Source organism: Chlorocebus sabaeus, chromosome 9 (assembly GCF_047675955.1).
Source record: "Chlorocebus sabaeus isolate Y175 chromosome 9, mChlSab1.0.hap1, whole genome shotgun sequence".
NCBI lineage: Eukaryota > Metazoa > Chordata > Mammalia > Primates > Cercopithecidae > Chlorocebus > Chlorocebus sabaeus.
Window position 1 is genome coordinate 56,541,933 of NC_132912.1, and position 23,566 is coordinate 56,565,498.

General features: G+C 46.4%; 2 protein-coding genes across 3 annotated transcripts; both read left to right on the plus strand.

Moving 5' to 3' along the window:
• The first annotated feature begins 1,474 nt into the window (after nucleotides 1-1,474).
• On the plus strand, nucleotides 1,475-11,517 carry LRIT1 (leucine rich repeat, Ig-like and transmembrane domains 1). The gene is made up of 4 exons (XM_007962743.3): nucleotides 1,475-1,713; nucleotides 5,338-5,804; nucleotides 8,656-8,961; nucleotides 10,138-11,517. The coding sequence occupies exons 1-4, from the start codon at nucleotides 1,592-1,594 to the stop codon at nucleotides 11,112-11,114; spliced, it is 1,872 nt and encodes a 623-aa protein (XP_007960934.3). The 5' UTR covers nucleotides 1,475-1,591; the 3' UTR covers nucleotides 11,115-11,517.
• Nucleotides 11,518-17,465: 5,948 nt separating this feature from the next.
• On the plus strand, nucleotides 17,466-23,411 carry LRIT2 (leucine rich repeat, Ig-like and transmembrane domains 2). Of its 2 annotated transcripts, XM_038008855.2 has the most exons (4): nucleotides 17,466-17,644; nucleotides 17,941-18,722; nucleotides 20,531-20,560; nucleotides 20,712-23,411. In XM_038008855.2, exons 1-4 carry the CDS (start codon nucleotides 17,535-17,537, stop codon nucleotides 21,470-21,472), a joined length of 1,683 nt encoding a protein of 560 aa, XP_037864783.2. In that variant the 5' UTR covers nucleotides 17,466-17,534; the 3' UTR covers nucleotides 21,473-23,411. The 2 variants fall into 2 exon arrangements, with proteins under 2 accessions (XP_037864783.2, XP_007960937.3); XM_007962746.3 differs by lacking the exon at nucleotides 20,531-20,560 and having other exon boundaries at nucleotides 17,511-17,644.
• Nucleotides 23,412-23,566: the final 155 nt, after the last annotated feature.

The following is a 23,566-nucleotide window of genomic DNA, read 5'->3' on the forward strand; positions in this document are numbered from 1 at the left end:
GGACCAGAGAACAACGCCTCGGGGTCAAATGTGAAGAATAAATGAGTGAGTTGACTGAGTGTCTACTACTAGGAATCATCCCTCGTCAGTCCCCACTGGCATCTTGAGAAGATATGGTAAAGCGAGATAGGGTTACGAGAGAATAGGTAAAAATTGAAATTAGGCCAGGTGCGGTGGCTCAGGCCTGTAATCCCAGCACTTTGGGAAACTGAGGCAGGAGGCTCACTTGAGGCCAGGAGTTTGAGACCATCCTGGGCAACACAGCAAGACCCTGTCTCTACAAAAAATAATTTTTAAAAAATAGCCAAACATGGTGGTGGTTGCCTGCAGTTCCAGTTACTCAGGAGGCTGAGGCAGGAGGATGGCTTGAGCTCAGGAGTTCAAGGCTACAGTGAGCTATGATTACACCACTGCACTCCAGTCTGAGTGACAGAGCAACCCTGTCACTATAAAGCAAAAGAAAGCTTTATGAATGGAGAATTTCCAAAAGCCCTTATTAGAGGTTGGGTTCTGTCTCCAAAAAAACCTGAAGTGCCTTCTCTAAGAACTCTCTGAGCTACCTCTCTGGGGCCGTAGCTGGAGTACCATCCATTGAGGAGAGGGGTGCCCTTGTCCCTCATGTGGAGACATCCCCACCTTTGGCATTCATAGTAATGCCCAGGACGGGCCAGCTGAAATAGCAGTGTGCTGAGTCCATATCCATGGGGCACTCAAGGCAGGCAGCTGTTTGCCTGGCAGCCTGGGACAGTTTGCGGGCTCATGAGAGACACCCCTGATGTCTCTCCAAAATATCTGAATCTGTCCAGTTCCTCTGTAAGCAGGGACTTAAAAGAACCAGTGAAACTGGGCACTTACAACTTATGAGGGAGCTTCTGTTCCCACAGGCTATCAAGGCCTTGGAATTTGAGTTTAATTTTTACAAACACCCTGCATGGAGTAGCTTTATTTCTCTTTGTCAGATAAGGACACAGAGGCCAAGAGATAATGTGACTCACCCAAGGTCACAGCCCATTAATGAAACAGCTGGGATTTGATCCCAGGAAGCCTGGGTCCGGAGCTTAGCCTCCTTCCAATGCCTTTAGCACCGTCAAGAAGCATTGCTTCATTTCACTGCTTTTTTTGCTGTAAGACAGTGTCACAGGAAAGAATTTCCAAAGGCCCTTATTGAGGCGGGAGTTCTGTCTCCATCTTCCCTGGCACTCTACTGGAGTCTGTGTTGTCCGTGGCCTTGTTGGGATGGGGTGCTTTGCAGATGACAGTCCCATGGCTGTTCGCCCCTGGGAAGCTGTCTATTTGTCTTGCTTTGCTGTGCCCTGGCCTCTCTGGGCCTGTGGCTATTCCTATGGAAGGGGGTCCCCCGCCCGCACCCTCAGGACTGAGTGATTCGGAAAGCAATAAGCCGCTGAGTGCTGGGGCTGGGACTCCCCTCCCTAATCCCCAGCCTGTCAGTGTTTATCCGATGGCCTCAGGAGGGGGTGTAAGGGGCTGGCGAGCAAGTGGGCAGCTGCTGGGCTTGCTGGGCTTGCTGGGCCGGTGGGACGGAGCGGTCCAGGGACAGGCCCCTGCCTGGGCCAGACAGGAGCCAGGAGCCATGAGGGTGGCATTAGGCATGCTCTGGCTCTTGGCCCTTGGGTGGCCCCCCCAGGCCCGGGGGTTCTGCCCCTCTCAATGCAGCTGCAGCCTCCATATCATGGGTGATGGCAGCAAGGCCAGGTATGGTACTGGGTGTGTGGGATGGGCAGCCCAGCCTCCATTGCTCTGCTAGCTAGGCTGGGTTGGGAGGAGTTGGAGCTGGGGCCGTGGGTGAGATCTTCATCTCCCCTGGCCCCTGAGGACCAGGGGTCTTATGGGGTGGTCTGTGCTGCATTATTTTTCAGCAAGCAAAGGGGTGACTCTGTCCGAGAGATACCAGGTATCTATACACATGGGCCCGAGGGTGAAGCACAAGTGTGTCAGTTCTAGGAAGTCCTTCCTGAGTCCTCCTCCAGGCTCCTGGAGGAGAAGAGCCCTCCTTAAAGGTCCAGGAAATCCCTTCCCTTACTGCTTTCTTTTCTTCTCCTTGATTTTTTCTATTCCTTCTTCTTTTCTATATTTCCCCAGCCCCTTCTTTCCCAGGCCTCTTGCACTCTCTTGCCTGACCTCTCTACAATGTCCAATCATATTTCCTATGACCCCATCCGTGATGGGACCACTTGCCTCTCATTCTCTTCCTCCTCTCAATCTTCGCTGGCCAGATCCCAGGAGCCTCAGCCTCAATCCCTTTTTATGGGTGATCCAAAAGCAAGGAGTGCCCATCCCATGACAAGCGTGCTTCCTTCCATCCCCAGCCTTTTCCTTGACTTTCCCCACCCTCTGTCTGATCCCTCAGAGCACTTCCAGTCGCTCCTCCTCTCCTTCCATGACCATTCCCATGCCACCATGGCTTGTGGACCCTTGTTCTTCCACTACTGCTCATTTTCTTCTTTTCTTTAGCAACCTTTAAAACATCTTTTCTCTGACTTCTTTAGCTTATCCATTAAAGACCTCTGCATGGTTTCTGAGCCACTGATGGTTTCTGACCCAGGGAACAATGTTATTGGCAATGAATGTCGAGTTGATTGGGGGATGAGAGGAGGCAGAGAATGGAGAAGAACCACTAAGAAAAGACACCTCAAATGATCTGAGAACCAGAATGAACTCCACTGTAGCCCAAGTGTCCAACGTATCAACTCATATGGAGGGTAGGGATCCTGTCCCCAAGAGAAGCCAGGCTGAGCCCTGAACAGGCTGTTTCCAGCCTGGAGAGTGTCACTGGAGTGACAAAAAGCCTCCCATCGCCCATAGAAGGCATAGGGCTCAAAGACACACAACATCCTTGACGAAACTGGTCCTGGAACCCAGGCATTCTGATTCAGTTTTCAGAATACTTATCTGGTGATGCTGCCATAGGCAGGGACCAGTGATAAGTTCCAGGCAGCAGAGTTAGCCTTAAGATGGAAAATGAGTTTCTAGGGTCGCTAATGTCAGTGGGCATTCCTTCCTCTGAAGCCGGAGCTCTTGGTTCTACCCACTTGACCATCCCATGGCTAACATGCACCAGCCCATCTTCACGGAGGGTCCTATGAGGTCATGAAAGATGGTAGCGGGCCCTGAGGTCCCCTGTGGCTATGGACGCAGACTGTGCAGTTAGACCAAAGCTCCTTCTGCATCTCAGAAGCCTTCCTCAGATCCCTTTGTCACCTGGCCTCTCAGAGAGCCCAGCCTTTATGTCTGAGCTGTTGTATCATGAAGTGTGTGCTGTGGGCACTGGGGTTACCTGGGAGGAGTTGGGCTGTGCACCTGAATGGATTTGTGCCCATGCTGTTTGTCCCAGTTTGCCTCTGGTTTTACCCCACCAGGAGTTGTGCTGGAGGTTTGAGTTGTGCTGTAAGTTTGAGTTGTTGTGTAGGCTTGCATTGGGTTCTTATGGTTTCCTTTAAATCCCTCTTTTACCATTTTCTCTTCCAAGATAAGTTTTCCAATCACCTGTCTTTCTCTCACCTACATCCAGACCTTCCTCCTTGCAATACCCAAACCTGTATTTTTTTTTTTTTTTTTGAGACAAGGTCTTGCTCTGTCACCCAGGCTGGAGTGCAGTGGCACAATCATAGCTCACTACAACTTCCAACTCCTGGGCGCAAGACACCTTCCCACCTCAGCCTTCTGAGTAGCTGGGACTATAAGCCTGAGCCATCACACCTGGCCAAACCTATTTTATTATCTGGAAATATCGTTGCTGTAAATGCTCTTTCTTCCTGAGCCAAATTACACACTGTATGGAGACAGGGGCTATGAGGCTGATTCTCTTCTGAACTGCCCATCACTTAGTAGGAGTTCCACGTATATTTGCTCAAAAGAAGTGAATAAGAATATCCGTGCTGTTTGTGGGCACTGTTTACAAGAAAAAACAAGCCCAGCCCAGCCGCCTTTAAGTGGAGTATATGAGTTATTCTGAGGGATGCTGGTGGCATGTGTGTGTACCTCCAGGAAAGCCTGATATGACCAGTAGGTTATGCTATTACAAGACAACAACCTCCCTTAGACGGGCCTGTTCAGTGGTTGAGGGGCTTAGGATTTTATTTTCGGTTTACGTACTATAAAACATAATCCTGAAATGTAGGCTCCTTGAGGGCAGGGACTGCTTCCTATTATCTCTCTATCCTCTGCTTTAGTCTCAGTCATAATAGAATAAGGTTTAAGAAGTCGTGGTTTGGGTAGAAGAGTTGTTAAGACTGACCCGATGTACTTGCAGTGCTGAGAAGCAAACAATGATGACAGTGAGCCATACCCTTGGGCTCATGCAGGGTGGCAGGCAATGTGCTGGGCTTCTACATGCATTATCTCTTTAAACCCCATAACCACCTGTGGAGTCTATTTGATGACAAAACTGAGGAAACGAGACATTACCTATTATACTCAAGGACACATAGCCAGCACGCAAAGAGCCCAGGTGTGAATCCAGCTGTGACGCTGCCAAGTCCTGGCTCTTAAACACCTTGATCATCACATGGCTCACCAGAGGTGGGAGAGACTTGAGGTGCTTTCATTTTTTATGTCCTTGGCATATCTTTTGTTAAATGATAAACCAAAACAGTTACAAAAATTAAGGGAAAATTTAACAAACAAACACTTTTTTTTTTCTTTTGTTTTAGACCAAGTCTTGCTCTGTCACCCAGGCAGGAGTGCAGTGGGGTGATCTCGGCTCACTGCAACCTCTGCTTCCTGGGTTCAAGCGATTGTCCTGCCTCAGCCTCCCGAGTAGCTGGGACTACAGGCGTGCGCCACCATGCCTGGCTAATTTTTGTATTTTTTAGTAGAGACAAGGTTTCACCATGTTGGCCAGGCTAGTCTTGAACTCCTGACCTCAGATGATCCACCCGCCTCCACCTCCCAAAGTGCTGGGATTACAGGCGTGAACCACCGTGCCTGGCCAAACGAACACTTTTAACACATATTTGCAAAGCAACAGTGCACAACGTGATCACGGGGTTTATTAATACTGTATATTCTTAGTGCACTGTGGGTGCTGTGAGCTGTTATGGGTCGTAACAGTGTAAAGGTGAAGTCTTGCAGGACCGTGAAGACCAAATGACCTTCCTGGGACCCTTGTGAAAGGCTCTCAGAGCAAGACCTCTGCAAAAAGGAAAAGTGGGGCTGGCTTGCTCCGGGCCCCTCTCCAGGTCCCAGCCATGGCTTGGACTCCGGTGTGGGTGTCTGGTGATAACAGGCAGAACTGGAGGCCCCGCGAAGGGAGGAAGCGGTGGGAGGTCCCAGACCAGGCAGGATCCTTGCTCAACTATCCCCCATTTCTGCCAGCAGGACGGTGGTGTGCAACGACCCCGACATGACCCTGCCTCCGGCGTCCATCCCCCCGGACACCTCCAGACTGCGCCTGGAGCGGACGGCCATCCGCAGGGTTCCTGCCGAGGCCTTCAGGCCCCTGGGCCGCCTGGAGCAGCTGTGGCTGCCTTACAACGCCCTCAGCGAGCTCAACGCCCTCATGCTGCGTGGCCTGCGACGCCTGCGGGAGCTGCGGCTGCCCGGGAACCGCCTGGCCGCCTTCCCCTGGGCCGCGCTCAGGGACGCCCCCCAGCTGCGGCTGCTGGACCTGCAGGCCAACCGCCTTTCGGCTGTGCCCCCTGAGGCCGCGCGCTTCCTGGAGAACCTCACCTTCCTGGATCTCTCCAGCAACCAGCTGATGAGGCTCCCGCAGGAGCTGATCATCTCCTGGGCTCACCTAAAGACCGGTATCTTCCCTCCCAGCCACCACCCCAGGCTGGTCCTAGGTAAGAGGCGGCATCCTTCACCTGGGGTCTTAGGCAAGTTACCATGCTTCTCTGAGTTTCGATTATTTATTTGGAAAATTGAAATCATACCTGCCTTCCAGGTTTAAGCAAAGACAGTGAGATCCACAAGAGCGGCGGGTTTAGGAGCTCAATCCACAAACCAGACTGTGGTAGTTCACATCCCAGTCATAAGAGAGGTCTTTCCAGGTCACACAACCAGGAGAAGGCCCCTGAGACTCAATTTCCCAACTCAGAGCTGGATGGGTTAGTACACTACACCAGCTGGACCTGCTATTTCTTCGGTTCCTTCCTGTTCCTAACAAACCAACAGCTTACTATGTGAACCAGATCTCCTTTCCTGCCCAAGGCACCTGCCTGGTCCTGAGAATGACAGAAGGGGCATAATTCATTCTGGAAAATTGATCTGAATTATACAACTCATACATGAATAAATACAAATGCTTAAAATATTGCAGAAAAGGTTAAAGACCCTTTTGTCCTCTCTCCCTATTCCAACCCCTTCCCAAAAGTAGTTACTAATATCATATTTATATGCAAGCTCCCTATCTGTTCAGATACATTTCATATGCATATGTATGTACATATATACACACGTACATACATGGATTCAGAAAAGCTATGTGTGGGTTTTACACAAAATTTTGTCATACATGCTAACCAACGCTAACTTTTTGACCCAACACTATATCTTGTAGATCTTTCTAAATTTCTACAAATGGATCAAGTTCATTTTTAAAACCACTGCACAACATTCTATAGTATACCATATCTGCACTATGTTATAAACATATTTATACTATGGTTTATTTAGACATTCCCCCTTTAATGGACTTTTAAATTGTTTCCATTATTTTGTTAACACCTATGATGCAACAGAGAACATCCTTGGCAATACATTCTTGTGCACATCAATGTTTCTCTAGGATAGAAACTGAGAAGTGGAATTATTAGGTCACAGAGTGTGCATATTAGACATTTAAAAACACATCTGGGCCGGGTTTGGTGGCTTACACCTGTAATCTCAGCACTTTGGGAGGCTGAGGCGGGTGGATCACTTGAGGTCAGGAGTTTGAGACCAGCCTGGCCAATATGGTGAAACTCTGTCTCTATTAAAAATTCAAAAATTAGCCAGATGCGGTGGTGGGCACCTGTAATCCCAGTTACTTGGGAGGCTAAGGCAGAAGAATTGCTTGAACCTGGAAGGCAGAGGTTGCAGTGAGCCGAGATTGCTCCACTGCACTCCAGCCTGGGCAATGAGTGAGACTCCATATTTTTGAATGCCTTCCAATTCTAGGTGTTGGGAATACAGCAGAGAACAAAAGAGATGAAAACGTATATACTCATGAAACTAACAATTAAAATGGCCAAAATGTTTAACTTTTGCCAGTCTGGCAAGTGAAGGTTTCACTGTTGTTTAACTTTGCCTTTTACATCATTCTTTCTGGCCCTATTGTAATAAAATGAAAGCCAGGTAGCACACCACTGGAGACAGGCATTGATGAATCTTGGGTTGCAGACGTATCATTAAGTGCACTTAACCAATGACGCAAGGCAGCAACCTCTGGTGAGACGGGGTAAGGGGGAGGTGGGAAAAGGAACTGGCACCCGTGGGTTGTGCTCAAAGAGACCTGAGAGACATGAATATCCAGTCAGATCTGAATGCACCCACCCCAACCCTTTGATGCATGTATTAAATATATCTATGTGAATGTATAAGATATCATTGATTGTTAGATATTCTATTAAATTCAATAAGTCTTTGGGGACTAAAAGGAGATCGTATCAAGTGCATTTATCTTGCATTTCAGTAATGTAACCCTGTAAGAAGGAATTGTGCCTTAGAATTGAGGACACATGGTACCTCATTTATATGCACATGGTACCGCTCTATCTCTATAATGTTCTTTGACAGAGTGGGTACAATGACCTGCTTTCGGCTCTATAAGAATGCTCAATTTTAGAGTAAAGACAGTAGGGGATATATCCCAGGATTTGATTTTCTGGCCCTTTCACCCTGCTGTTTACGCCCATTTGAGCTATGTCAAAGGGACCATGGCTCAGAGCAGCCACCTTCATTGCTGGGATGATGCTGAAAATACCATTTATACTGGGAGAACTGGCATCAAGGATCAGGGGTCAGTGATGCATTCCTAGAAATTGATTTTGTCATATTGCGATTATTGTGGAAATACTACCTAGCCAGTGGTCTGAAAGGATGAGTCCAAGAATGGCAACAGTAACTGCCGGTTCTGTCAGGATGCTGTATATCTACCCAGTACTTAAATTGATTTATTTTTGGCCGGGTGCGGTGGCTCAAGCCTGTAATCCCAGCACTTTGGGAGGCCGAGACGGGCGGATCACGAGGTCAGGAGATCGAGACCATCCTGGCTAACACGGTAAAACCCCGTCTCTACTAAAAAATACAAAAAACTAGCTGGGCGAGGTGGTGGGCGCCTGTAGTCCCAGCTACACGGGAGACTGAGGCAGGAGAATGGCGTAAACCTGGGAGGCAGAGCTTGCAGTGAGCTGAGATCCGGCCATTGCACTCCAGCCTGGGCGACAGAGCAAGACTCCATCTCAAAAAAATAAATAAATAAAGATTTTTTTTTTATTATGTTTAAAGCAATACTGAAAAGAAAGTAATGCTATTATTTAACACAAAAAATCAAAATTCAGGTCATATTACTAGCAAGGCAAGGAACTGGGCCTGGAGGCCAGTTCTGCTGACTCTGAATGAGGACCTGCCTGTCCTCCCAGAGGGGAAGGGGTGCTGGGCCTGAGGACCTTGAATATCTATCCGAATAGCTTGTCTTCTTTTTCACCCCTGCAGGGCTACAGGACAACCCCTGGGCATGTGACTGCCAACTCTATGACCTGGTTCATCTTTTGGATGACTGGGCCCCAAACTTGGCCTTCATTGAGACTGAACTGAGATGTGCCAGCCCACGCAGCCTGGCTGGAGTGGCCTTCAGCCAGCTTGAACTGAGGAAGTGCCAGGGCCCAGAGCTCCATCCAGGAGTGGCCAGCATCAGGTCCCCTTTGGGTGGCACAGCATTGCTACGCTGTGGAGCTACCGGAGTCCCTGGGCCCGAGATGAGCTGGAGGAGGGCCAATGGCAGACCCCTTAATGGTACAGGTATGTGAGCTACAGGGATGCTGCACTGAGACTCCAGACTGGGGAGAGCAAAGCAGTGCTCCAAATGGGGGTTTGGCAGGGCCAGAGGGAAGTTGTCTAAGCAAAGCGGGGCTTCCATCTGTCTGAGTTGAGTTTGATGGGGGTCTTCCCAGAGGGAAGTCACTGTGACAACAGATTCAACAACGACCATGGCTCTTGACCTGTCCTATCATATCCCACCAGCCACTCTATAGAGACTGGGGGCCCACACTGAGGGAACAAAAAGCTGACTTTTTGGTGGAAGATCCTCTTTTAGTGTATTAATATTTATAATAAGTTTCCCAGTTGTAAATATTAAGCCAGAATTACCTGGAGTAATTAATGATGTGAGCTACCATCTATCAAGCTCTTCGTGTGGTTCTAGCACAGTGCTAAGTGTATTATGTACATAATGACATTGAATTTCAGAGGGCAACCCAGTTTTCCTTCTTGTTTTGCATATAAGTAAACTGAGGCTCTGAGAGGCTAAATGCTACATTACACAGCTCATACATGGAGGAGCTGCGGTTCCAGCACAATCTAGCTGGTCACCTTTGCAAAATTCCAGGGCCCTTAAGAACATAGTGGGTTGGCTGGGCGTGGTGGCTCACACCCAGTCCTAGCAGTTTGGGAGGATGAGGCAGGAGGATCGCTGGAGTCTAGGAGTTACCAGCATGGGCACCATAGTGAGACCTTGTCGCAAAAAACAAACAAACAAACAAAAAACTGCTGGGCATGGTGGCATGTGCCTGTGGTCCCAGCTACTCAGGAGGCTGAGGTGGGAGGATCACTTGAGCCTGGAAGTTCCAGGCTGGAGTGAGCCATGGTCACACCGCTGCACTCCAACCTGGATGACAGAGCAAGACACTATCTGAAAAAAGCTAACAACAACAAAAAAACCCATAGTGTGAGCTTGTCAGATTTAGAAGGCATCATTCTTAGGCTCTGCCTCAGCCTGGGGCTCCAGAGGCTCCCCACCTATGAGCCCAAAGTAATACTGATCCCCTTGACTAGTCTAAGAAAAGTTGAATGACTACCAGTGTTTTCTCAGGATGACACCTGAGTATGCACCAGCTGGGGCTGTGAACTTGGCCCTGAAAGGCAGCTTGGGGCAGATGAGCCCATTTGTTCTCCCTCACATGCCTGTTTTCCTCCTAGTGCATAAGGAAGTCTCCAGTGACGGCACGAGCTGGACTCTGCTGGGCCTGCCTGCAGTGTCCCACCTTGACTCCGGAGACTACATCTGCCAAGCCAAGAACTTTCTGGGAGCCTCTGAGATTGTTATCTCCCTGATTGTCACTGAGCCGCAGACTTCCACAGAACACAGCGGGAGCCCAGGGGCACTATGGGCAAGGACAGGCAGTGGAGGGGAAGCTGCTGCTTACAACAACAAGCTGGTGGCCAGGCATGTCCCCCAGATTCCCAAACCCGCTGTCCTGGCCACTGGACCCTCTGTGCCCAGCTCAAAGGAGGAGCTGACCCTCCAGCACTTCCAGATGGATGCCCTGGGAGAGCTCTCTGATGGGCGGGCGGGACCCTCAGAGGCACGAGTGGTAAGGTCTGTGAAGGTGGTGGGAGACACTTACCACAGTGTGTCCTTGGTGTGGAAGGCACCCAAGGCTAAGAACACAACTGCCTTCAATGTCCTCTATGCAGTCTTTGGGCAGCACAGCATGCGGCGGGTGACTGTGCAGCCTGGGAAGACCAGGGTGACCATCACTGGGCTGTTGCCCAAGACCAAGTACGTGGCGTGTGTCTGCGTGCAGGGCCTGGTGCCCCGGAAGGAGCAGTGTGTCATCTTCTCCACCAACGAAGTGGTGGATGCTGAGAACACTCAGCAGCTCATCAATGTGGTGGTGATCAGTGTGGCTGTCGTCATTGCCCTGCCTCTCACACTGCTTGTCTGCTGCGGTGCTCTTCAGAGGCGCTGCCGAAAGTGCTTCAACAGGGACTCCACTGAGGCCACAGTGACCTACATCAACCTAGAGAGACTGGGACACAGCGAGGATGGCTCGGAGGAGCTGTCCCGGCACAGTGTCAGCGAGGCCGACAGGCTTCTCTCAGCTCGTTCCAGTGTGGACTTTCAGGCCTTTGGAGTCAAAGGGGGCAGGAGGATCAATGAGTACTTCTGCTGAGGGACGTGCCTCCACAACTCACACACCTGCCCGCCCACTCTCCTTCTTTAACTCTGACACCTGAGTACATGATCACCCACTCTTACCTGCTTAGGTACCTGCTTACACAGATACTTACACACAACAACAGCAGCAGCAGCTACTGCAACAACCACTAACACTTGTTAAGCACTTACTACAGGCTAGAAAGTGTTCTAAGTGCTAATTCTTGTAACAATCATTTGCAGCAGGCACCACTATTCTCTCCATTTCCCTGGGGTAGGGGGTTAAGAAACTTGCCTGTTTCAGTCAGCTTTTGCTGTATAACAAATGAAAGCAAAATCTTAGTGATATATAGCAGTGAACACTTATTTTCACACTCACAGGCCTGTGGGTTGATTAGGATGGCTCTGCTCTGTGTGTTTCATTTGGAGCCTGGGCTGGAGAGTAGCAGTGGGTACCTGGGGCAGGTTTCTCTCATGGTGCAGTTGAATGATAATAGAGGAATGATTTTTCATGCAATGCCTGTTAAGTTCTTAATTCAGAATTGGTATACTGCCACTTCTGTCCATATTCTATCTGCCAAAGAAAGTCTCATGGCCAAACCCAAGTTTAACGGGGCAAGTAAGGACACTTCTCCCCTGGAGGTGATGGTAGAGCAGGGAATATGTGCTAAACAGTGATTTAATCTTCATTGCCCAGGATTACACAGCTAGGCAAATTTAGCTAACTCTGAGATTTGGACCACGCAGTTGGGATCCACGGTTAAAAGTCCTTACCATTCTCCTATACTGCACCTTGATTACATTAATGCTAATTCATAGACACTCACACACACCATCTCTCTATGCATTAGCCATACTAGTAGTTACCCATCCTCACTAACACACACACCACACTCAAAACCCACTGTGCCCTCACTGAATTCTAATATTTATTCTCAGAGTGCTATTCTGCCTAGAGACAATCATTTGATTTTTCGATAAACACTAGAGTTTGAGACAATGCCCAAGAGAACATTGCTCATTTGCTTTCAGAATGTCAGGTTGGAGGGATCCAAGAGATCTCATTACACTCTACGCTGTCTGACACATTCACTTCTGCCCCCATGCAGCAGCCTTTGTGATTCTTACCAAAACCTACCTGGGTTCTTGAGGGTGTCTCAGAGCCTTCCTGGTTGCTCAAGTTATTTCAAAGGAAAATTCCTGTTTGCTTTTTCTTAGAGCTAGGAAACCACTGAGATGTTATCTCTGTGCACTGGGGAAAGTGAATGTTCCCAGCAGAAGGCTCAATTTGTTTCTTGTTTATAGAGCTGATCTCTGGCATGAGGAGCATCCAGGGTACCTGTGCCAAGTCCTTTGGGTAGCAACTGAAGAAATTTTGGGACAGCAAGTGATCAAAGAAAAGTGTTTTGCTAATATTATGCAAGAAACTCCAAGTATTTGCCAGTATTATGTCACGTGATTTATTAGATATAAGCCAGTGTGATGCAGTGCTTCCTAAAATTACTGTACTCCCCCTCACATTTACAAAAGACTTTACCACATATTTCACTCAGTTTTCTCACATGTGATACTCATGACAACCCACTATGGAGGCGGGGCTGTTTGATTTTACAGACGAGGACTAAAGAGTTGAATGATTTATACAAGGAAGTGATGAATTCTCTTTCAGAATCCAGTTCTCTGACAACCTTCTCATCAGGCTGAGGGTCTTTATTCAGTATCAGGCCCTGCAGTGTGGTCCACAGCAGGTTCACTACAGAAATTAACTTTTTAAAAATCTCTGAAACCTGGGATCAGAACCATGAGAGCACCTATGCACATGAGCATGGAATTTCCATTCTTGGATATCTTCTGCCACCACCTGGAGGGTGCACCTGACTATAACTTGTGGGCCATAGACATTGGTAAGAGAGGCGGTTTTGTTGAGAGATGACAAAGATACTGTATACATTGGGAGCCAGCAAACTTTTTTCCTGTAAAGAAAGGCAAATAGTAAATATTTTAGGCTCTGTTGCTACTACTTAACTCTGCTGATGGGATGCAAAAGCAGCCATAGACAATATGTAAATTAGTAGTTATGGATGTCTTCCAATAAGACACTTTTTACAAAAACGGGTGACAGGCTGGATTTGACGCTGAGACTGTAGTTTGTTTACCCCTTATGAAGATTTAGAAAGGCATTTCTGGTGAGTTTTTGGAGACCCAAGACTCAGTTCTGACTGTTTGATAAATGAGAATGATAGACACCCTCAAAATTAGGACAAATGTAAACACAGTAGATGAAAGCAGTCGTCTGTTGAAGTGATCAGGGTGTTGCCTTTAAATGATTGTGTGAACAATCATGATGGGACAGTTATTGACCTAAAGAAAGTAACATGTAGCCAGTTTTGCTGAGTCTTGTTTGAAGAAAAATCAGGAACTTAAAAGCAAGAAATCTGTAGTATTTATATGATGTTAACAGAGAGAGAGAGAGAGAGAGAGAGAGAGAGAGAGAGTTCAATCTTGCCAACAATCCAGTGGTTTATTGGGACCTATTTTCATGGTCTGGACGGAAAGGCCTCTGATATGGTTTGACTGTGTCCTCACCCAAATCTCACCTTGAATTGTAATAATCCCCACGAATCAAGGGTGGGGCCAGGCGGAGATCATTGAATCCTGGGGCAGTTTCCCCCATACTGTTCTCATGGTAATGAATAAGTCTCATGGGATTTGATGGTTTTATAAATGGAAGTACCTCTGCACAAGTCCTTTTCCCTGACACCATGTAAGACATGCCTTTGCTCCTCCTTGCCTTCTGCCATGATTGTGAGGTCTCTCCAGCCATGTGGAACTGTGAGTCCCCTAAACCTCTTTTTCTTTATAAATTACCCAGTCTTGGGTATGTCTTTACCAGCAGCATGAAAATGGACTAATACAGCCTCCAAGATGATAAGCCTCCCAATACTCATCTGTCAACCTTCCTTTGTGTATCCTGTCTTCCCTGGTTTGCTCTTGTAGAGAAGAATCATCCTGGATTATGCCCATGAATATTTAAGTCATGGGAAGAAACACATTCTTATTGTAAAAAATAAAATGATGTTTGGCTTACCTTAGTCTTTTAATGTGTGAGTCTGATGAGTATGAGTTAGTCCCTGAAAATTGAATGCCCTCTGAGTATCCTGGCAAAAGAATTTCTGGCCTTCCAATGCTGAAGACCAATTTGGGCCATGGTGAGGCTGCAGCATAGCTGGCCTTGGAAGCCTGGTTTGGAGGTTGGTTGGAATCATAGCATCCTCATGATTTCTTTTTATGACTGCAACATGGTTATAGTCTTCATGATTAAGCAGAGAATATGTCCAAGGTCACTTGCCCATTGTAGTTGCTGGGTACAAAAAGGCAAATACAGAAATTGTGCTCTGGAAAGTGAATGTGGGCTATCAAACCTAGGCTATCAATCAAGGGATTCAGTGAGCAGTTTGTCTAGAGGACAAGAGCTGGAAATTTTTGTCTTGATTATCATATAATCTAACAAGGACAAAAATCAACATACAAGTACCTGAGCATATTTATTCACAAGGGCATTGTAGTTAAGATAGGTTAGATTTATGCTTAGGCAATCATTCCCAAATGTTCCCTGCTTAACACAGAAAAATGTATTCCTGTTCCACAGACTCTACTTAAGTTTGGGAAATGCAGAAGGAGGGAGGGCTCTGCTTCACTTATTTACTCAAGGACATGGCTGGGAAGGCTCTACCATTTGGAATGTCAGTGATTGCCACAATAAGGAAAAAGATAAATTGGAAGATTGGGTTAGGGTTTTTCAAACCTCATTTCTTGTAACATTTCATTAGCCAGATCAAGAGTCTTGTAGCCCACCTATTTCAAGGAGGCTTTGAAAGGTCATCTTTTGTATGTCTGCCACAGGCATACCTCAGAATGTGGGTAGCTGAGGCAGCATCTCAGACAAGCTAGCAGCAGAGGATGGGGGTGGGAAAGAGTCCTAGCTTTAGAGAAAGGGAGTACAGCATGTCTGCTCCCTGATAGGATGCCCAGTTCTCTCTCTGAGGTATCCCAGTGTTTTACTAATATTGGGAAGTGAGTGGCATTTTCCAATTGAATAGACAGGACACTCTCCTATTAAGATTCTATTAAGACAAGCCAGGGAGCTGTCTTCCTGAAGCCATTTATATCTAAGCAATTCACAAGCACAGAGTAATTTCTCCCCCATGACTCTGTCTCTATGGAGAATTTTAAGAGCCTAGTTCTGAAAAGCATCCTGCAAGAGGGAAGATGGGTTATAATATTCCCAGACCCTCTTGCCATTTTTGTTAGGGTCTCTTGAGTTTAGGGACTACACTTAACCACAGGTTGTTTAACATAAATAACTTGACCCACGCTAACTTTAATTGTCCTGGTCTCCTGCCTCAGTTTCCAAGAGAGCCACTCCCTGTGTTCATATGCCAAATAAGGAAACCAGAGAATAAGGAGGTCAGGAAAGGAGTAGGGGGCAGTAGAGAAGTGGCCTAGATGATTCTAGAGATAGCATGCCAGTGGGTGTGCTTCCCGAGCTTCCCGCAGACTTCTGGGAAGTCGGATGGAGCTGGATTCATTTGAAAAGGCTGGCATGAGATGGAAAGACAGGAAACTGCGGGGAATGGGGGACTCTTAAGATCTTTATCCTTTGGGGTAAGGGGAGAGAAAGGAATCCACTAGTGGTTTGGAATAGTCATGAATTAAATCACATATTTCCAGGAAACAAGCCTGGCAAAGCCTTAGCAAATCTGGTAGGGTACTTTGGCGTGATAATTGCTCATCAGAGTTTTCCCCCATCAGGGCAAACTGGTCAGGCCCTCACCACCCTCAGTCACTGGATGTGGGATGTGGCTGCCTTGGGAAGAACATGACCTCATGCAAGCACTCCTTGCAGCTAAGCATCCACTCATCCCTTGAAGGGGGATCCAGGCAGCACATCGCCATATGTGTGACAAACTTTGTGCCGATAGCTCTCGCTTTGTTTTGGATTTTTACCTTGAGACAAACTCCAGTGATCCAGCCAGGTTTTAGAGTTAGACTCTTTGGAAACTCCTGCAAATATATCTGGCTTGGATGGAAAGCTTGGAGTGTAATCAGCTTAGTTGGTGACCCATTTCCCCCCTCACTGGTTAGCTAAGCGGATTTTCTTTGCTGAGGCCTTTTGTAGGGTACAATGTATATCATGAGTCTTAAAGGAACTCATGGAATTTCAATATTCCACTGGAAGTGCCCTAGTTAATAGGAATGTAGACTTTTCAGATCTTAAAGAGTTTGTCCGTGGGAGGAGGATTCATGGGCACCAACTGTATGCTAGGTGTTGTATTTAACATAATCTCAAAATTTTCTAAAAATATGGCTGGAAGTAGTGGCTTGCACCTGTGATCCCAGTTACGTGGGAGGCTGAGAAGTTTGAGACCAGCCTGGGCAACAGAGTGAGACCCCGTCTCTGAAAAAATATAAAAATTAAAAAATAATTAAAAATAAATTCCTGGAAACATTATGAGGTGTTTGTTACTATTCTCACTATGCAGAGGAGAATCACAGAAATTACTGCACATTACAAAGATCTCAAGACTCAGAAGCACAAGCAAGAGATAATACTCCTTGGGACAGGGTCTATAATAGGTTTGCCCTCGACCCTGTTCCTTTCATTGAGCAAGAGTATAGCTTACAGCAAATGACCAATAAATATTTGTGGAATAAATGAAGAGTGAAAGAGCAAGCATGTAAAATTGCATATATCTCTTTTTAAAATGTAGGTTGTTCATTCTGATGAAGTGAAATACACAGTATTAAGGAAAGATTGTGAAGTCCAAGAAAATAATCTTTTGGTTTAATCAGAATATACCATCTTGTATTTGAAACTGGTGATACAAGCTGCAGAGGCAGCTGTCTTGATGCAGTAGAAGCATGACTACACCACCTGTGGGGTTGGGAAGAGAACAAATGATGGAAATGAACACAGAATTACTTTGTTACTCATTACCTATTTTCACTTTGAGAAAATGATTGGAAATTCTAGGTTTCAGGAATCAACTGCAAATGATGAAACATTAGATGGATTCTGGCCAAATCCCCTGAACAGTGGTGCTCAGTGGTGCCTGCTTGTTTCTCAGACTTCTTTTTAAGACACTGAGAAATGTAGAATCTGTATGGAATTGGACATCTGACTTGAAGTTTACTTTTTCAGACTCAAGAATCACACAAATGTTGAATTTCCTGACGCTAGTTAAGAGACATTGATCCCCCTTCGTGTGTTCTGACTGAACCTGTGATTTGGGCTGTAACAGACCTCAGAGCTCCCAGGAGCTTTCCTGCTGCTGTGTGACCTACATCACCATGGATTACCAATAATAGGATTTGCCACTCGGAAGCTGGGGTGATACTTATTCAAAACTCACAACGTATTTTCTTACAGAGAAATATGGCTTCAGTTTTTCATCACTTCCTGTTAGTTCTGGTCTTTCTGGATACACACGCAGCTCAGCCTTTCTGTCTGCCAGGATGCACTTGTTCAGAGGAGAGTTTTGGCAGGTGCGCTCTGCTGGCCAGATGTTAGAGGGTTATGGGGAATGGGTTTTCTTTGGGGATGATGTGGAGTGGAAGCAGGCTTAGAATTGGCAGGAAATCAGCAAATCTCTATGAGACTCATTCTAGTTGGGACTGAACTTTGCTGAACTGTGCATTTTTACCAAAATGAGTCTAACCCTTTTATTTCAATGAATAATAATATTTTTATTCTGATTCACATGTCTAATGCCAGGATCAGCCTGACCCCACTTTCCAGTTCCTTGTTGTTTGTCTTAAAGTTGTTCTGGTTTCTTGTACAGGACTCTGCAGTGCATATCTGTCTCCTTGGGAAAGATCCCTGGGAACCTTTCTGAAGAGTTCAAGCAAGTGAGAATTGAAAACTCACCCTTATTTGAGATGCCCCAAGGGTCTTTCATCAACATGAGCACCTTGGAATACCTTTGGCTCAACTTTAACAATATTAGTGTGATCCACCTGGGAGCCCTGGAGCATCTGCCAGAACTGAGGGAGCTGAGACTCGAGGGGAATAGGCTCCGCTCAGTACCATGGACAGCGTTTCGTGCCACCCCTCTCCTGAGGGTCTTGGATCTCAAATGCAATAAGATTGATGCACTCCCTGAGCTGGCTCTTCAATTCTTGGTCAGCCTGACCTACCTTGACCTATCCTCCAATAGGCTTACAGTTGTATCCAGAAGTGTCTTTCTGAATTGGCCAGCCTACCTGAAACGCCGGCAACCTGACTGTGGGACCGGGATTCTCTCCAGCCTGGTGGTGGCGCTGCATGACAACCCCTGGGTATGTGACTGTCGCCTAAGGGGGCTTGTCCAGTTTGTCAAGTCCATTACCCTCCCAGTCATCCTGGTGAATTCCTACCTGATATGCCGGGGCCCTCTCTCCAAGGCAGGGCAGCTTTTTCATGAAACTGAGCTTAGTACTTGCATGAAGCCACAGATCTCAACCCCCAGTGCCAATGTCACCATCCGGGTGGGACAGAATGTAACCCTGCGATGCTTGGCACAGGCCAGCCCCTCACCATCCATTGCATGGACTTATCCCCTGAGTATGTGGAGAGAATTTGATGGTAAGCCACATGCACCCTCTCGGTGTATCTGGAGGGAATGGAGAGCTCTGTAGCAATCCCATCCTCATTAGAGAGGTTCAAAGCTGGGTCAATCACGAAGGATGGGTGCAAGTAAGACTGGGATAGCCCTGAATTATGCTCACTAGAACAGAAAAGATTCCAAGGTAGTGTTCCATTATTGGCATTATTTTAAATGTTTGCATACAGATCTCTCTAGAACACATACACCTATGTAAATACACATTTCAGGGCTAATTTAATATCTTGTGTAAATAATATAAAATTTTACATGAGCAGATATAGTCTTTGGGAATCTTCTAGATGCAAAACACTGGACCATGTATTTTAGAATTCTAGAGTTTTTTATTAGGACTGATTCTAGAGATGATCTATTACTCATTTCCTTAGCTTGCCTGAACTGAATCACTTGGGGTGCTTGTTTGAAATAACATTGACATAAAATTGTTCAGACCTTATTGGCTTGAATTTGTAATACTGGGACCCAGGGAAAGGAAGTGACCTCTGTGGGCCCTGGGGCTGGAATTCAAACCTGCCTCTTCTTTCCTGGAACCCTGTGCTCAGTTTTCATACCTCAGCTGGGATTACCTTTCATGCTACTCTGTAGGGTTGGGCACATCACAAAGCCAAGGATGGCCTCCTTGGTGGTATCTCGAAGCTGAAAAGAAAAATCTTTGTACATTCCTTGTGTCCTGTCTTCTGTTCTCTGTCTAGAAGACAACTAGGAATAGCTGGGTAAAACTTGGGAAATATAGTCGTTTGCCCAGACATTGTTTTACATTATGACAAACCTCTGGATGGTTCAAAAACTACCCAATTGGCCAGGCGCGGTGGCTCAAGCCTGTGATCCCAGCACTTTGGGAGGCCAAGACGGGTGGATCACGAGGTCAGGAGATCGAGACCATCCTGGCTAACACGGTGAAACCCCGTCTCTACTAAAAAATACAAAAAAACTAGCCGGGCGAGGTGGTGGGCGCCTGTAGTCCCAGCTACTCGGGAGGCTGAGGCAGGAGAATGGCGTAAACCCGGGAGGCAGAGCTTGCAGTGAGCTGAGATCCGGCCACTGCACTCCAGCCTGGGTGACAGAGCGAGATTCCGTCTCAAAAAACAAAACAAAACAAAACAAAAAACAAAAAAACTACCCAATTAACTGAATTTTCACATTTTTATATTGTTTTGATCATACCTTATTGGTTTGACATTCAGTATCGATGAAAGAAAAATATGGGATTTATTGTTGTATCCTCTTTGAAAACCAAGAAATGCATCCAGGTGTTGTATTTTGTGGTGTTCTATAATCACTTTTTGGCAACGTGTTATATATAATCTCTCCGTAAAAATATAAGCTAAGACTGAACACTTACCTTCAAACTAATGAGGTAGTTGATTGCGTATCATCCCATTTTATTGACAAGAAAACTGACGTCAAGAAAATTTAAGCAACTTGCCCAGGACCACATATGATAGGAGCTCCATTAGGGATAGGAGCCCAGGCATGTGGCTCCAGGTTCTGAGAAACTGTGCATTTGGAAGGTAAGAAGGTACTTATTGAAGTTCATAATATTACACAATCACATAGTTGCAAGAACTCTCCTGAAAGCCATGGCTCAGGAAGGCAAAGGTGGTTTGGTGGGTGCAGTTAGTGAAGTTGAAAGAGTATGGTCTTCATAGATTGAAGAGCCAGGTCCCAGATGAATTGTTGCTTCTGAACACCTCTCACTATGGGCAAGTTGATGGATTGCTCCAATCCTCAACATCCTATGTGTAAAAATCAGTTACTTATCTTACAGGATTGCTGGGAGGCAAACACCTGACACCAGGTACAAGGTTCATAAGAGGTTACCACCATCTTTTAACAACAACAACAACAACAAAAACCAAAGCAAAACAAAACAAATACTAGCATTGCTAGACACTTTGCAGCAGTCTATTAGATAAATGCACAGCTGTTTTCCTTTTCTTTCCACCCAGTGTTGACATCTTCTACTGGAGAAGACACTGCTCTGTCGGAGCTGGCCATACCTGCTGCCCACCTGGTAGACAGTGGTAATTACACCTGCATGGCCTCCAACTCCATTGGCAAGAGCACCCTTGTAATCTCTCTCCACGTCCAGCCTGCCCAGGCCCTACATGCACCTGATTCTCTTTCCCTCCCCTCGGAGGGCAATGCCTACATTGACCTGCGGGTTGTCAAACAGACAGTGCATGGGATTTTGCTGGAGTGGCTTGCAGTGGCTGATACCTCTGAGGAGGAGTGGTTCACCCTCCACATTGCATCGGATGAAGCCTTCAGGAAGGAGGTGGTTCACATCGGCCCCGGAATCAATACTTATGCTGTGGACAACCTCCTTCCTGGCACAAAATATGAAGCCTGCCTCAGCCTAAAGGGCCAGCCTCCACACCAGGGCCAGTGTGTAGTTTTTGTAACAGGCAGAGATGGTGGTGGGCTAGAGGCACGTGAGCGCCTCCTGCATGTCACAGTGGTCCTGTGTGTGGTACTCCTTGCAGTGCCTGTGGGCGCCTATGCCTGGGCAGCCCAGGGCCCCTGCAGCTGCAGCAAGTGGGTCCTGTGCTACTGTCTTCATTGCAGGAAAGCCCCCAGCTGTCCCCCTGCAGCCCCGCAGTGCAGGGATGGCTCCTTTAGAGAACATACAGCTGTCTGTGATGATGGTGAAGGGCACATAGACACTGAGGGGGACAAGGAGAAAGAAGGAATGGAAGAAAACAGCTGAACAACCCAGGCCATGGGGTGGAAACGGCTTGGGCTTCAAGCCTCTGAAACCAACCCTCTGCAGCAGCTCCATCCATTTATCCAACAAGTACATATTGAGCACCCACTGTGTTCCAAGCACTGAACTTGACACAGGGGGTTCAAGAGTAAAAAGGGAAACACAGTCTTTATCTTCATGATAAAGGGGACATAGTCATTATCTTCATAAAGTTAAAGTCAATGAAGATTTGTCCTATCAAATTAATCATTTTATTATATATGGTGATTAGAAATCGCTAAATATTACTCTTTGCATATACATAGCCTTATAACATTTGTATGTTTATATGTAACATCGACGTATAACATTTTACATATATTATTCTGTAAATGAAGGTAGACATCTACCCACTTTTTATAGATGAAGAAACTGCAGCCTGGACAGTTCAATGATACACCCAGAGTCTGCATCTGGCAGGAGGCAGAAGCCCCACTCAAAAGAGGTTCCAATTCCATTGTTTCCTTGAATGTCTGTTTTGCAGTATTCTTGTGTCTTTCATTGTTTATAAAGTGTGACCCTCTCTCTTCATGACAAACTCCCAATGAGATCACATAAACGTTCAAAAGAGCTGCCCATCAGGGTGATGAGAGCTGTTGGGTAATGGGAGTCTCCTTTTGTGGATATCTGTTCCCCTGTGAGCAGCCCATGGTGCTGCTGGGCAGGTTGGAGCCATCAGCAATCCCCAGGAAGTGCAGGGGATTGGCTGCAGCCCTGGGTCTGGCAGAAAGCAGACTCTGCAGGGCCATACCCAGAAGGAAGAGCACCCATATGTCCACTGCTTTCCCCTAGTCAATGTCTCAAGCCCTCCTATGAAATCTGTAAGAGGTGGTCATTTCCTCTTAGCTGGACCTATGTGGAATGGAGGGGCCCCAAGAACCCCAGTATCAGCTCGTTGTCCCTCTGAACAGCCCTTCTAGGGGAGACCATTCCCAGGATTTAATCCACATCTGTCTCCCTGCAGTTTCCCTCACTGGCCACATGGAAACCTTTTGAAGAGTGTAAACATGAACTAGCCTCGTTGTGACATCACATGTGTTTCCTCCTTCCCACGATTTTTACCCATTCCTCATTATTCTTTTAGGCCTCTCTCAAGTGTGTGCATTACGTCTTTCACAGAGCCTTCCTTGACTTCACACCTCTGGGGAAAAGGACAGTATGCACAGTGTGTCCCTTGGTTGTGAGACATTTACAGGCAAAGACTGACCTTCCTCACTGTGGCCACTGCACTCGTCTAATACCTGGATTGTGTTCATAATCAATGTTAGTTACAATAAATTTTTAAAAATTGAAGACAGCTCTCATTTTCAGACTAATTGTCCACTCATTTCTTCAGGTTCTATTCATTTGTTTTCTTCTGGGCACTAGAAAAAAAAAACTCTAAATTAAAAAAAATTCAGGACAGAGTCTCACTATGTTGCCTGGGCTGGTCCCAAACTCCTGGCCTCAAGCTATCCTCCCATCTCAGTCTCCCAAGTACTGGGATTACACCTGGCAAAAATCACTTTTAAAAGAAATTTTTTAATCACGCCAAAAGTAGAGAGAATCTCATTCCTCTTCTTCTGTCAGCTTCAGCAAGTTTTAACATTTTCCCAGCTTTTTTTGTCTTGTCCTTGCCCTCAACAATTTTTTTAACTGGAGTGTTTTAAAACAAATACAAAGCTTCACACCAGTTTACCTGTAAATATTCTAGTTTAAGGTCTAACAGATGAAGTTTTAAAAAAACACAACCAAAATGTTATTATCACTCTTAAGAACATACATTTTTAAATTATATGGACATATATATATTTAGATATGCACATGTGTACAACACACATATACATGTAATGTAGTGGAGAATTTATTTATGTGGAATTTCCTATGTTAAATTTTTGAAGAAAAGTGGTTGGAGCAAGAAAAGAACTTGTACTTCTTGTGGCCTCTGTGTACTTCCTTCCATAGCATCAAGGGGGACTGATGGGTTGATATGGCTTGGCTGTGTCCCCGCCCAAATCTCATCTTCAGTTGTAGTTTCCATAATCTGTACATATCATGCCATTTCCCCCATGCCATTTT

Bases quoted from the DNA above. Each gene is read 5' to 3' on its own strand.
- LRIT2 (XM_038008855.2), top strand. From the start codon at position 17,535: ATGGCTTCAGTTTTTCATCACTTCCTGTTAGTTCTGGTCTTTCTGGAT. The intron at 18,723-20,530 runs GTAAGCCACATG...CTTATCTTACAG, and splicing joins TATGTGGAGAGAATTTGATG to GATTGCTGGGAGGCAAACAC. The intron at 20,561-20,711 runs GTACAAGGTTCA...CTTTCCACCCAG, and splicing joins AGGCAAACACCTGACACCAG to TGTTGACATCTTCTACTGGA.
- LRIT1 (XM_007962743.3), top strand. From the start codon at position 1,592: ATGAGGGTGGCATTAGGCATGCTCTGGCTCTTGGCCCTTGGGTGGCCC. The intron at 1,714-5,337 runs GTATGGTACTGG...TTCTGCCAGCAG, and splicing joins GGTGATGGCAGCAAGGCCAG to GACGGTGGTGTGCAACGACC. The intron at 8,962-10,137 runs GTATGTGAGCTA...TTTTCCTCCTAG, and splicing joins CAGACCCCTTAATGGTACAG to TGCATAAGGAAGTCTCCAGT.